This window comes from Lacerta agilis, chromosome 13 (assembly GCF_009819535.1).
Source record: "Lacerta agilis isolate rLacAgi1 chromosome 13, rLacAgi1.pri, whole genome shotgun sequence".
Taxonomy (NCBI): Eukaryota; Metazoa; Chordata; class Lepidosauria; order Squamata; family Lacertidae; genus Lacerta; species Lacerta agilis.
In genome coordinates this window covers 43,599,465-43,613,605 of record NC_046324.1, presented here as the reverse complement: position 1 = coordinate 43,613,605, position 14,141 = coordinate 43,599,465, and the positions used below count along the sequence as shown (strand labels likewise).

The following is a 14,141-nucleotide window of genomic DNA, read 5'->3' as shown; positions in this document are numbered from 1 at the left end:
TGGTGGGGATTCAAACCGCAGACCTTCTGATCAGCAAGCCCTAAGCTCTGTGGTTTAACCCACAGCGCCACCCGCGTCCCTAGGTATAGTATAGCTAGGTATGTAGGTATCCTACAGAGGATGAGATGGTTGGACAGTGTTCTCGAAGCGACTGGTATGAGTTTGGCCAAACTGCGGGAGTCAGTGGAGGATTGCCTGGTGTGCTCTGGTCTATGAGGTCACGAAGAGTCGGACACGACTGAACAACAACAACAGGTATGTTTTATGTCATGAAAATAAGGTAGTGTGTTGTGTATGTGTATTGTGTAAATGTAAATGTATGTGTTTTATATACAGTGGTCCCTTGACTTACGAAATACTCGACATCTGAATTTTTCGACTTGCGAACTTTTCAACCTACGAATGTGTTTTCGGAACGGATTAAATTCGTAAGTCGAGGGACCACTGTATTAATAAAATGTATTTTAGACAACAACAAAAAAGAACATAAGAGCAGCCTGTTGGATCTGTCCAATGTCTACTTTAGAACTTCAGCATCCTCTTCTTGATGCGGCCAATCAGATGCCTCAATGGAAAGCCCAGCAGCAGGACCCAAGCACCAGAGCTCTCTCCCCTTCTGCGGTTTCCTGCAATTGGTATTCAGAGGTATTGATGCCTTCAGCTGTGGAGGCAGAGCTTAGCCATCCTGGGTAGCAGCCATCAATCGTTTTCTCCTCCATGAAACTGCCCAATCCTCTTTTGAAGCTATCCAAGTTGGTGACTACCACCATTTCTTATTGGAGCGAGGAGGAAAGGTGGGACATAAAGGAGAGCCAGCTGGAATAGCTCAGCTTGGGGAGAGCACAGGACTCCAAATCGCAGAGTCCTGGGTTTGAGCCACGCCTTGGGCCAAAATATTCCTGTGTTGCAGGGGGCTGGGCTAGATGATCCTGGGGGTCCCTTCCAACTGGATGATTCTGTGGTTCATAAGCAGACAATAACATAGGAAAATGGTACTCTGGGGGCTAGACGGGTGTCCAAAGCAGAGGCGCCTCTTCTCCATCCTGCCAAACAGACTTCACCAAGGACCTCAACAGGAAAGCAGCTCACATGGAAGAAGCAACCATCCTTTTTTTAAAACCATGGTTCCAAACGAAGTTATCATTTGTTGTATCGCTTAATTAAGAGGTACCTTAATCATTGCTGTCAAGTATCCCGTTTTCCCCGGGATTCTCCCTTATTTTAAGCAGTTTCCCGCTGCTCTCCCTTATTTTTTATTTCCCTTAAATTTCCTGTTTTTAATGGAAGCAGCTCCTCCCCTGCTGGCCAGGGACTGGGTGGGAAGACCTCGCCTACTTGGAGAGAAAAGCCTCAGCCCTCAAAGCAAGTGGGAGCCGTTTCCCGTGCTTACAGGGGGGTGTATTCCTCCCCCTGCATCAGCCCCTATCCGCTGCCGCCGAGCCCCTCAGCCGGCCAATAGGGTTAGCTGGTGGGCGGAGCCTGGCTGCCTTTGAGCAGCTGCTGCTTCCTGTCCTGTTTTGATGGGATCAGACAAGAAGACGATGGGGCTCCATCGCACAGAGCACATGGCTGCCCTCCTCTTTGCTGGCTGCCCTCCTATTTGCTCCAAGCCCTAGGCCGCTTGGAGTTTACATTGCTGCTCCACCCACTTTTGCTTCTGGCTCCGCCCACCACTGACATGTGACTGTCCCCGGGATAGGGGAGACTGCTGATCCCTTATTTTCAAATCCGAAACTTGACAGCTATGACCTTAATCAATCTGGGATCTCACAAATCTGTTAAAATGTAATAGATTTTAAAATCCAATCCTTCAAACCCTAGCAAACGCAGGAGTGAAAACACAAGGGAATAGCCTGTAGCTCACGGGCAGAGCAACCGCCCTGTGCCCATAAGGTCCCGGGTTCAATTCCCACAGGAATCATGAGGTGGGGCTCAGAGACGCCCTTATCTAAACCCCTGGAGAGCCGCCAGCAAGTCAACGTAGAAAGAGCTGAGATAAATGGATAAAGTGTCTGACGTGGCAAAGGCAGCTTCCTGAATACAGTAATTGTATTTAGATATCCTGCCCTTCTGTTTAACATAGAAAAATGAGAAATGTTACAATTAGTTTGGATTTGATACCCCGCTTTTCACTACCCGAAGGAGTCTCAAAGCAGCTAATATTCTCCTTTCCCTTTGTCCCCCACAACAAACACTATGTGAGGTGAGTGGGGCTGAGAGACTTCAGAGAAGTGTGACTAGCCCAAGGTCACCCAGCAGCTGCATGTGGAAGAGCGGGAACGCGAACCCGGTTCACCAGATTACGAGTCTACCGCTCTTAACCACTACACCACACTGGCTCTCCAATTAACTACAATTAACTACAAATACAATTACAGTACAGAACCAGACTGAAACAGCCCAAGTGTCAACAGGCCTAGAAGAATAAGGCAAAAGGTGCAGTTTGTAAGTAAAAGATTTTCCTCCCAACTGAGATTAGACAAGCCCCCTCCCTGATGGACCTTCCTCCAGGCATTTTAAAGGCAGCGTTCAGGCTTCCGTTGGGTTTTATGGAGATGTTTTTAATTGCTTCGTTCCCAGCACGGTTTATTGGCATGTAGGCCACTTAGAAACACCGATTATATAAACACCTTAAGTATCGGAGGAGGAGGAGAGGGACTTTGTACGGTATTGGAAGAGAATTCGACACCAAGCGAGAAATGAGGAGCCACCACTAAAAAGCCCCCCCCCCGTGCTCAACTCATCTCTGAAAGACTCGCTCAAATGAGGACTTGGAAAGAAGCAGCTCAACGCTTGGGGGAAGGGATAACACACCCATCAGCCAATGTCAGCCGATGGAGCGGGTTTAATCCTGCTGGGCGCTGTTCTGCCAGCATGTTCCGTGTGTGGAATCTGCCAGCAAACACAAATCACTGCAGGGACCAGGCCTGAAGCTTCCCTTCATCAGCTTGTGAGCAGAGTCCAAACCTGCTTGGTGTTGCTTCCCCCACCCACCCCCAGCTACCCCATGGATCAACTTATAATAGGTGGGGCGGGATCGCCCACCTATCAGTCACCTGACATCATCATGACAACCAGGTAATTGCCGGTAGGTGACTCATCCCCCCTGTCAAAGTTGGCCTGTGAGTGGGGGAAAGGTAAAGATCTGCCCGGCTGGGCCAAAAACATTTCCCACCCCTGAGATACATTTATTTATTTGGCAGTAATTTTTTAAAAAATTATTTTGATTAGGAAGGGAAAGGAGAATGTTAGCCGCTTTGAGACTCCTTCGGGTAGTGAAAAGCGGGGTATCAAATCCAAACTCCTCTTCTTCTTCTTCTTAAAGATTTTCTTGATTTACAAAAGCATGTGCAATGTCTCTCTCTCTCGTATCCCCCCCCCCATGTAACGTTTTTACAAATCAGTTTCATCGAACACGCCCGATCTCGTCTGATCTCGGAAGCTAAGCAGGGTCAGGCTTGGTTAGGACTTGGATGGGAGACGGGGAAAACTCTTCGGACGCGGAGCTGTTCCTTCGCCCTCGTCATGAGCAAAAGTCATGAGGGCGTCATATGATAACTTTGGCCCAGGTGAGCCACACCCAGGCCAGTAGCAAGGTGCAGGATCTGCCCCATCGATAAGGCGATTGATCATTAACCCATGCAGCTTTGCCCCAGCCTTGACAGCTGTGAAGGGGGAGGTTAAAGGAGAGCAAAGGTTCGTCTCCCAGAGCTGCTTAGAGACCTTGATCTTTAAGTGCCAGGCAAAAATGTCTCTCTATAACCAGAGCTTGAGATGACATCCTATGCCCTTTTAAATGTGTTTGTGGGAGGGGGGGTTATTGGTTTGCTTTATTTTATTGTGTATTTTGTGTTCTCATTCTGTATTTTTATGTTGTGAATCGCCCTGTGATCTTTAGGTGAAGGGCGGTATGCAAATTTAATAATAGCAGCTATTTTTCTATTAAAAAAAAATAGAGGTGTCGGAACTCACCATGAACACTTCCCTTGTTCTCTTATAATGGCAATGGTACCCACCTGAGAGGTGCCGGAACTGAGTTCCGGTGAGTTCCAGCTTTCGAAAAACCCTAATAATAAGACTAAAGTTCTCATCAGCCCCAGCCAGCACATTGGCAAAGGCTGCTTTTTTTGACATCTAAATCAGTGTGGTCTAAACCACAGAGCCTAGGGCTTGCTGATCAGAAGGTCGGCGGTTCGAATCCCCGCGATGGGTGAGCTCCCGTTGTTTGGTCCCAGCTCCTGCCAACCTGGCAGTTCGAAAGCACGTCAAAGCGCAAGTAGATAAACAGGTACCGCTCCGGCGGGAAGGTAAACGGCGTTTCCGTGCGCTGCTCTGGTTTGCCAGAAGGGGCTTAGTCCTGCTGGCCACATGACTCGGAAGCTGTACGCCGGTTCCCTCGGCCAGTAATGCAAGATGAGTGCCGCAACCCCAGAGTCGCCCGCGACTGCACCTAATGGTCAAGGGTCCCTTTACCTTTACCTTTAAAGTTCTTATGGGGTGTTAGGGGAGGGGTAGTACCTCTGGTGGGGGACACATCGTGCTCCTTCTGGGGTAGTTTGTCCACCTGTGGCCCCCACACTACACTCGGCTCTCACCTGTGGTTCCCGGAAGCCGTCAGCGGCCACACCCTGGGAATGGCTTCAACTAGCTGGCTAAACCAGGTGAGGGGTCCCGGTGGGTCTCAAACCCTCAGGGTGTTAGGGACTTCCCCTGCAAGCAAAGAGAGGCTCCAGCAGATTGAGCGGACAAGACCCATAGTGGGTCCGACGGTCAAGGAAGCTGTAAGCTCTTCTGTTCACCTGCTTAAGAAAGCTGGAGGAGCCAGCCAAATGGAGATGTCCATTGCCAACCTGGCATTCAGAGATCCCCGCATGGTCGCAACTGGACCCCCGCCAGTCTCAAAATGCACCTGGTGCTGGACAGTGAAATTAATGGAATATGCAGAATTGGATAAAATGACGGGAAGAATCCGAGAACAGCGGGACCAGAAATTCGTCAAAGACTGGTCTAAATTTACGAATTATTTGAGAGACAAACGATAACTCAATTGAATACACTTATAGGACTTCAAGAGGCTTTGTAGACAAATGTAGAAATATTATTGTAATTATGAATTTTACAGTGATTAATATACAGATGATATTTTAAGCAATGATAGATTTAAGAGGTATAGATTTAAAAGATAGAAATTTGAAAGCTATTTGGAAGGTCTGAGGGAAGTCACGGCTATGATAGCCAGAATGGATGAATATATGTGAATTTATTTTTTAGCCTATGTAGATGTTATAGATTAAAATAATAAAAAAATATTTTAAAAAACAAAAAAACCAAATGCACCTGGTGCCTGGCTAATTTCTAACACTGCCTGAGATGCCCCAAAAGGGATGACGGGTGTGGATGTGAACCCCAGCCCCTACTGATTAGTGGCAATACCCTCCTAACTGCGTCCCTCACAAACATGCTCAGCATCACTTGCATTTCCGGGAAAGCTCATTTTTGGGAAGTGGGGGTGGGAATCATTCTTGTTTTTAAAACACAGCATTAATAACCCAAGACACAAAAGGAGCTTTCATAGCAGCATGAATGCAGGCCTATCAACAAACGCAGAACTGGCACAAGCGCTGGGATAGCCTCCGCGTCTCAGATGACAGCAGATCCACTCGGGGCCAAGCTGGGCACAAGACAGAGCTTGCCTTTAGCTAGCTATGCCAATCTCAGCTCAGCAGCAAAAATACAAGCCCAAGGAGGAAAAGGAACAGGACTCCAGTGCAGGTTGTGTCCAGCTGTAGGTCTGCAGAGCATCTGTTTCCGATAAAACTGTAGAGTTGGAAGGGACCCCCAAGGGTCATCTAGCCCAACCCCCTGCAATGCAAGAATCTCAACTCAAGCATCCATGACAAAGTCCTAGGTTTAATCCCCGACATCTCCGGGAAGGGCTTGGAAGAGGCCCCTGCCAAAATCTCTGCACAGCTGCTGCCAGTCAGTGCGGACAATACTAAGATAGATGGGCCAATGGCATGACTCAGTTTCAAGCAGCACCCTATGTTCCTACCCTATGCCAACCTTACATCTCAGTCCCAAGCTCCTGCTCGCCCCCCCCTCCACCAAGAGCATTATAGAATCTGGCTAACCGGCTAAAGAAAATAATTACAGCTTGAAGGTTTCACAGTTCAGTGCTCTACAGTATCCAAGCTAAATTGGCTGCATTTTTAATTGTTGTAGCTTTTCATAGGCTGTGTTCTGTCCACACTCACTGTACTGGAAAAGTTCCACTCAAAAATAAAATTCGGAGAAGCAATCCTTTGGTGACAAATACAATCCGGGTACTGACGTCTCAGCTTTCTCAAACTGTTCTGTGCTTTGCAACACAGAAAATTGCCACATCCTTGAATATGCAACAGGAAGATTTGAATGTCCTTTTTTAAAAAAAGTTATTTAGAACAAACAACATTCATGACTGCTACTCACTACCAACCAATTCATTTTTCCTCCCTGGAATGTCTTCCAAGCTGCAAATTTTGGTGGAGGCGTCCCAATTTTGCATGGAGCCCCCATCAAGTCCTTCCTTCCTTCTTCTAAGCCAGTGGTTTCCAAACTGAGTAGTACCACCCCTTTGGGGGGGCAGCGGGAATACTTGTGGGGGGACAGACTAAGAGGCAAGTGGGTGGTGGTGGGGGCACTGGATGTGCAACTGACTACCAGACTCTGAAAAGCTGGTGTCACCGGATCAAGTTCATTAATTTCGTTGAATTAATTACAATAAACAGTTTGGATTTTGAATAAATGTGAAATTTATTTTTACTCGTGTTATTATCTGTCAGGGTGGGTGTCGGAAGCAGGTGAACGGTAACTCACAAAATGTCAGTGAACTTAATTCTTTATTCAAGGAAATAAAACAGCTCAGGCCTAGTAAGCACGGCAACTCTTCCCAGTAAATCTCAGCCTAATGAAACAGTTGTGAGGACTGACAGTCTCTGCCTTCCCATTGCTCCCTAAAGCCCCTCCTTCTCCCGGGTTTTCCCCCAAGCAATCTGAGACTATGCTAGCATGTCTGTCTTTGCTTCTCCCTCTTCATACCTCTGATGGTACAGTCATACCTCGTGTTGTGCTCCGCTCTTGTTACGGACTTTCAGCTTACAAACGCGGCAAAACCGGAAGTGTTTACTTCCGGGTTCGCCACCTGCGCATGCACAGAAGCGATCTGCACGCTTCGCGCACGCGCAAAAGCACTCAATCATGCCTCAAAAACACATGCACAGAAGAGGCACTCTAGTTGCGGACTTTTTGGGGTGTGAATGGCACCCTGAAACGGATTAAGTCCGCAACTAGAGGTACCACAGTACTGGGAGAGCTGGCCACAGCAGGGGTGGGGGGGACACCCCATGGCTTCTTCAGTAGCCTGCATCTTCTCAGCCTTTTGGCCTCCCTCCTCGCCAGCTTCGACTTCTGCTCTGTGCCACAGCCTCCTCCTACTCACTAAGCCCTGTTACCCTTTCAGCTTCCAAAACTTCCTCTCCCCCCCCCAAAGTCGGCTTCCTCTTCTTCCTCTTGTGATATTGTTGTCCCACCAACACTCCCTGGGCTCTGAGCCTTCTTCCCTTGGGGGGTGGGATTTTCCCCAGCTATTGCCTCCCACCCTCCTTCCGCATCCAACCAGTCCATAACATCACCTTCCTTAATGGGTCATGCAAACTCTAATTTCAATACTGCTTTTTATAGGGTAAGGGGGGCACTGGGGGTGAGTTTACAGGAACCGAGGGGGGTGGGGTGGCAGCATGAAAACATTTGGGAGCCACCGTCCTAAGCTGTTCAGCCTGTTTGGTAACCAGAGGCATTCAGATTTTGTTTCACCCTTGAACTGATGATCCCGCGGAATCTGGACATTTCTCAAGCCCAGGGCTGGACAAAACTGTCTTTCAGAAACACAAGGCACCTGCTCCCTACCTTGGTTACAAGAACAGGGTGGACGGAACTGGGATAATTCACAGCAGCACAACCGCTAATGCTCGGAAGAGGTTACAAGAGGCAGCTCAGCAGAGAAAAGGTTTCTGTTGCACAAGGCTCCTTCGGAAATTACATATGACTCAGCTTCCCTCTGCCCATACTTATTTGGGGGTTGGTTCTCCAAGGAGAAGGACCCTCCCAGCAGCCCACAAACTGGGGGGGGGGACACCAACAATTACAACAGGGAGGAGGCTTTGCTTAAAGAAAATGGGTCCCTTCGTTGCCCAGCTTCTGCTCATCAATGGGAATTTATAAGGCTCAACCTTGGGCTAAAGGCCATAGCAGGAGCGTTCGAAATTTTCCAGGCACATTTTGCCCCTGGCTATCGGCCGCTTGCAACCAAGTCGAGATGCCCGAGTGAAAGGATGGTGCCTGACGTCTCCGCCGTCTGGAGGCGCATGCCTGGGTATCCTTGGATCTGGACTATTTTCATACACTAATTCCTCATCCTGTAGAATTCTATAAGTTCCGTTTTATCTGCACAATCAGAACAGATTTCAGGAATCAAAAAGTCGCAATGCCCCAAAAATAGCACCTAGGCATTCAGTTTTGGCGACTGTAACCCTGGTTTCAGGAGCCATTTGGCACCCAGGTTATATATCCGAGTTTCTAAGACAGCATAGTACATACCATATTTTTCGCTCCATAGGGTGCACCAGACCATAGGGCGCACCTCGTTTTTAGAGGAGGAAATAATGGAAAAAATATTTTTCTGGTTTTCCTCCTCTAAAAGCCCTGTTTTTTTGAGGATCAGCTAAAAGTTTTGCAGCTTTTTTGCTAAGGGGGAAAAGCAAAGCTCCTTTTGCAAAGGGGGAAAAGCAAAGAGGAAAAGCCTCGTTTTTATGGGGTTCAACTCACATTTCTGCAGCTTCTAAAGGAAAGGGAGCCTTTTCTACAGTTTCCATACAGATAATCTAATCAGCCAGTCACATGTTGCTGGGGAAACAGACAACCTCCCTCTGCAGCACATTCAACAATGGAGGCCTGGGCAAGGGGGCGGGGCTGAAAGGGAGCCGGGGACTCTTATCTCTCTCCCGATCTCTTGCTGATCAGCGGCTGAGCGGGGTCCTTTCAACACCCCCTTTTCTCTTTGTAAAATAAAAAGCATGATCCTCTTTTGGCCCCTGGGCAATTCAGCTCCAGGGACCACCATTCGCTCCATAAGACGCACAGGTATTTCCCCTTACTTTTTAGGAGGAAAAAAGTGCGTCTTATGGAGCGAAAAATGCGGTAGGTAGGTTAGGACACAGAAGGTCCAAGGTGTGATCGCTGGACACCTATGTAAAAAGAGTCTGCTGGATCAGGCCAATGGTTCATCTAGCCCAGCATCCTGTTCTCGAAGTGGCCAACCAGATGCCCGTGGGAAACCCAAGGCAGGATCTGAGTTCAAGAGCAACTCTTCCCCCCTCTTGTGGTTTTCCACAGCTGGGATTCAGAAGCATTTCTGCCTCCAAGGGTGGAGGTAGAGCACAGGCACCATCATCTTTGTCATTTTCTTTGTAAGCCGCCTTTCCACAGTTAAAACAATGCTCAAGGCGGCTTACAATACGAAAAGATTTTCGTAGTTACAAACATAGCAGCCATAAGAATTAAATAAAACACATCAAAAACTACATAGCCAAACTGGACAATTTCCACATAAAAATAAAGATACAAAAAACACACAGCTAATATCAATAACAGCAAAAGCTCCCGACAAAACTTCCACCCAAAATACCCCGGTCCTTGTTGGACGGCAGCAGCAGTTCTTATGAAGCCTGCCAGGCCCCGCCCTGGGCTAGGTGGAGAGATGCAGGAATGGGGCCCTCAGGCTCCCAGCGGGTCAGGCATCCTGGCTAGTAGCCACCTCCTCCACGAATTTGTCTCTTTTTAAAGCCGTCTAGGTTGGTGGCCATCACTGCCTCCTGTGGGAAGGAGTTCCACAGGTTAACTCTGCCCATGAATTGCCTTGAAACACCAGGGAGCCGCTGTCAGCTGACAGTATGGAGTCAGGTGGATCAACAGTCCAATTAGACGGGTCAATGCGTACATTTCATACATTTAAAGCAGCTCCCTGCCCCCAAATCCTGGGAACTGCAGCTTACCCCTCCTAGAACTACAACTCCCAGTACCCTTAACAAACTACAGTTCCCATGGTTCTTTTCTTGGGGGTGTGTGTGCTTTAAATACGTGGTGCGTGGGCAGCCTTGGTTTCTAAACAGGCAGCTTCCTTTGCTCAGAAACATAAAGAGCATTAGCCAAGAGGAGAGTCACCCCTTGAGAAGAAGCCAAATGCACTCTTTGCACCACGTATTGCAACGCCACACGGGGCAAGGGCTGCCAAATCCAGCAGAGCCCCAGAGCTATTGTACATCAGCGCTTAGTTTCACAATCTCCCCCTTCCCCTTGTTGTTGGAGGGAAAGCAGAGCGTCTTCCAAAAGAAGAAGAGTTCACCTGCCAATCTTCGTTTCACTCCCCACCGCACCCCGCTGAAGATCCCAGAGCCTGTTCAAAGCACAGCCATTACAAGGTTGAGGCCGCCAGGCTCTCATTATTCCCCTTAATGAACTCCTCGCTTCCCCCAGAAGCTACCGTACTTGCAAACCGCCTGGCCATCTGGCATCCATGACCAGATGCAAAATTGGAAGGCATGGAGGAGGAGAGGCTAGCAGCCTAGACACACACACACACACACACACACACGACCCCATCTGCCACTGCTGGGCTTGGGAGGAGCCCCCAAAGTCGCCCCCCAACCGCCCTCCTAAGTTGGGAAACAAACAAACCACCTCGAGCTGCCTTTGCCAAACTGGGTCCCTCCGTGTCTTTTGGGCTAAAACCCCCAGCGGCCTCCTCAGCTTGGCAAAAGGGGGCCTTAAACTTCCAGGTGGGTCCCACTCCGCAGAAAGCTAGGAAAGGACCGAGTTTCTCTGCCCCAGCTCTGAAAAACCCGACGGGGGATGCTGCTTCGATTGAAGTACCCAAACGCGGAGTCCAACCCCGCTCTGGTCCGGGTGCGTGTACTTGTCTTGTGTTCCACATTTAGAGTCCGTGTCGGTGTCCCCCCCCCCAACATCCCCCTCTGTCAATTTCATTTCTGCAAGCCTCTTCTCCTCCGCCTCCCACCCACGTCCCCCTCACCCCCAAGCCTGGGACTACTCGACGCGCCTTGAGGCAAGTTCGGCGAAGAAGACTCCCTGACGCAGGTTGTTGCGGCCACTCCCGTCTAGGGGGGCTTTGTCGCTGAGGCTGCTCCGACCCACCTGCCCTAAACCTACGCGGGACCCCCAGGGACAGAACTTGGCAGAAAGCGAGCCCAGGAGGATCCCGCAGTTTCGTTATCGAGTGGCGAGAAAGGGACACAAAGCTGCGTTGGCGGCCGCCACGTCTGAACTTACCTGCCTTAGCTGGGTGGAGCTGCTCTGCGGTGTCCGCTGGGCTTGTTGGGCCGTCGAGGAAGCGCCGGGAGGTTTTGGGAGGCTTCGAGAGGGGGCGGTGCCCAGCCACACCCGGTGCTGAGACCGCCCCCTGCCCGCCCCTTCGGTGGAGAAGGAAAAGCGCAGCCGGTCGCCCGACGGCTTCCCCTTCGCTAGGCTCCGCGCGGGCGCATGGGCTGCCCGCTGCCTCGCGCACGATGGCAGCCGGTGTAGGGCGGGGTGGGGTCTTGCAAAGCTTGTCTACTCGGGAGTCAGGCCCGGGGAGAGCTGGCTTCTTTCTCGGATTGGGGCTGGCGGGGTCCTCGCGCAGTCTGCTGGCCCAGTGGAGGCGAAATCCCATGGGGCTCACTTTGGAGCCAGCCTGGCGCGCCCCTCGGACCAGGGCGCGTTGCCTCGGAATTCTGACCCGCTGTGGATCGGGTGAATATATACCCAAGCAAGCATCCGCACTTGCCAAGGGAAAGGAGCGCAAAGTGAGATGCTGGCGCCCCTGGAATTTTTAAGAGACTTAAATTTTAAGAAGACAACCTGCAGATCAGCCCATGACCCCCGATGATTTGTGTGCTGGAAACACTTGCTTTGGCTTTTGAGGTATCTACACTTCTGTTTCTAGCTGTACAGCTGGGAATATAAAGCTTTAAGTGCATTATACAAAGGTGACACTAGATGGCGATGGTGAGCTTATGGCAAATTCTACATACTTTTCAAAACTGTTTTGTTTTTTTTAAAGCATTTTCACAGCCAGCGCTTTTTAAAAATATGTGTCTAGATTCCACATGCGTTTGTTGTATTCCTTATGCTGGTCATTTAAAATAAGCCGAGAGGTTTCTACTTTTGTGCTTGCCGTTTTCCATAGAATCCAGTGCCGGATTACTGAGTAGGCAAAGCAGGCCCTGGCCTATGGGCCCCACACTTTTTAGCGGCCCTGCAACAATGGATCTAAATTGATTTATTGCAATTGTTGGTTGGTAAAATAAAAAATGTCTTGGGAGATAATTTGCGGGGGGGGGCAAGATTTTGACGGCCTAGGGGCCTCCCCAGGGTTTAATCCAGCGCTGATAGAATCATAGAATTGTAGAGTTTGAAGGGACCACGAGAGTCATCTAGTCCAACCCCCTGCAATGCAGGAATTTTTTGCCCAGCTTGGGGCTTGAACCCACGACCCTGAGATTAAGAGCCTTGTTAGCAATTGAGTGTGGATGTATAAGTAGTTAGCCTTGTCTAGGGTACAAAATCACTAATGAATTGGGGGGGGGGGGAATGTTTAAATGGAAATTCACAGGTGCCAAAAAAGGTTTTTTATGTATGCCACTACTGCAGCCCACGTTCTGTTAGCTCAAAAATGAAAAACGAGCGAGGTCCCAACTAAAGAAAAATGGCAACTTAAACTGATGGAATATGTGCAGCTTGTGGAACTAACATACAGAATAAGAGAACAAGAAGAACATACATTTAGAGAAGATTGGAAAATGTTTATTGAATATATGAGGGGGGGGAATTGTGTACACTTGAAAATGTTGGCAGCATTAAGATCAATTCAACAGTGTAAATAAGTTTTGGTGGATGTAATAAAGGAATACTGAATGGTTTAGTTTATATAAAATATGCAGGGATTTATGTTATGCAAAATGAACCATGGAAAGAGAAGAAGGGAAGTCAATGATATTTTAAGGTCGTTTCAACGAATAGTCTAAATTGTAAAACAGAAAATTTAATAAACATTATAAGAAACGAAACAAAATTGCCAAGCACCAGCACTGTGTATATGCAGTGTGTGCTGTGAGAACACAAGTCTCTGCCTGCAAGGAGCCTACAAACCAAACATTTAAAGCACATGTTTTCTCCCTCAAGGAATCTTGGACACTTTGGTTCTTTAAAGGCTGCCGGGGTTTGTAATTCTAAGGAGTAAACTACAGGGTCCAGAATAATTTGAGGAGGTTAGGCTGAGAGGCAGTGACTGGCCCAAGGTCACCCTGGCCTCTCTCTCTATTATCTTTACATTTTTCTCTTGCCCTTCCTCCAAGTTGCTCAGGACAGTCCAAGCACCCCAAGAAGAGAAGAGTTTGGATTTGATATCCCGCTTTATCACTACCTGAAGGAATCTCAAAGCGGCTAACATTCTCCTTCCCCTTCCTTCCCCACAACAAACACTCTGTGAGGTGAGTGGGGCTGAGATACTTCAGAGAAGTGTGACTAGCCCAAGGTCACCCAGCAGCTACATGTGGAGGAGTGGGGAAGCGAACCCGGTTCACCAGATTACGGGACTACAGCTCTTAACCACTACACCACACTGGCAGAACCTCACAGCAACCCTTGAGGTAGGAGAGGCAAAGAGATAAGTGGTTAAACCCAAGGACACCCAGTGAGCTTTGTGACTGTGCGATTTTGTTGTTGTTGTTCAGTCCCCTGCAATGCAGGAATCTCAACTGAAGCTTTCAAGGCAGATGCATGGCCCAACCTCTGCTTAAAAACCTGGGCTGCAAAGTGGATTGAAAAGAAGACTTGCGTAGGTGTCGGCCATGGGGCTCGGATTCTTCTAATACTTTCAGAGACCAGCAGAGGTCAGTTCGGCTCCAGAGATGAGGCGGAGGAGGACTTGCTTGCAAAGGGAGCAAGCTCTTGTGGAGCTGGCTGAAGCCCAGCCCTCATCCTTTGTGGATCTAGCAAAGGGTCGGCTTCATTTCAGCTCTAATCGTAACCTTCTTTACCTGGGAGTAAAT

General features: G+C 48.9%; 1 protein-coding gene across 1 annotated transcript in view; it reads right to left on the bottom strand.

Annotated features, from left to right (window-relative positions):
- Positions 1-11,761, bottom strand: part of LITAF (lipopolysaccharide induced TNF factor) — a 38,870-nt gene extending 27,109 nt beyond the window's left edge. Inside the window, 1 exon segment of the mRNA XM_033166492.1 lies at positions 11,383-11,761. Coding sequence (XP_033022383.1) covers positions 11,383-11,761 — 379 coding nt within the window.
- Positions 11,762-14,141: the final 2,380 nt, after the last annotated feature.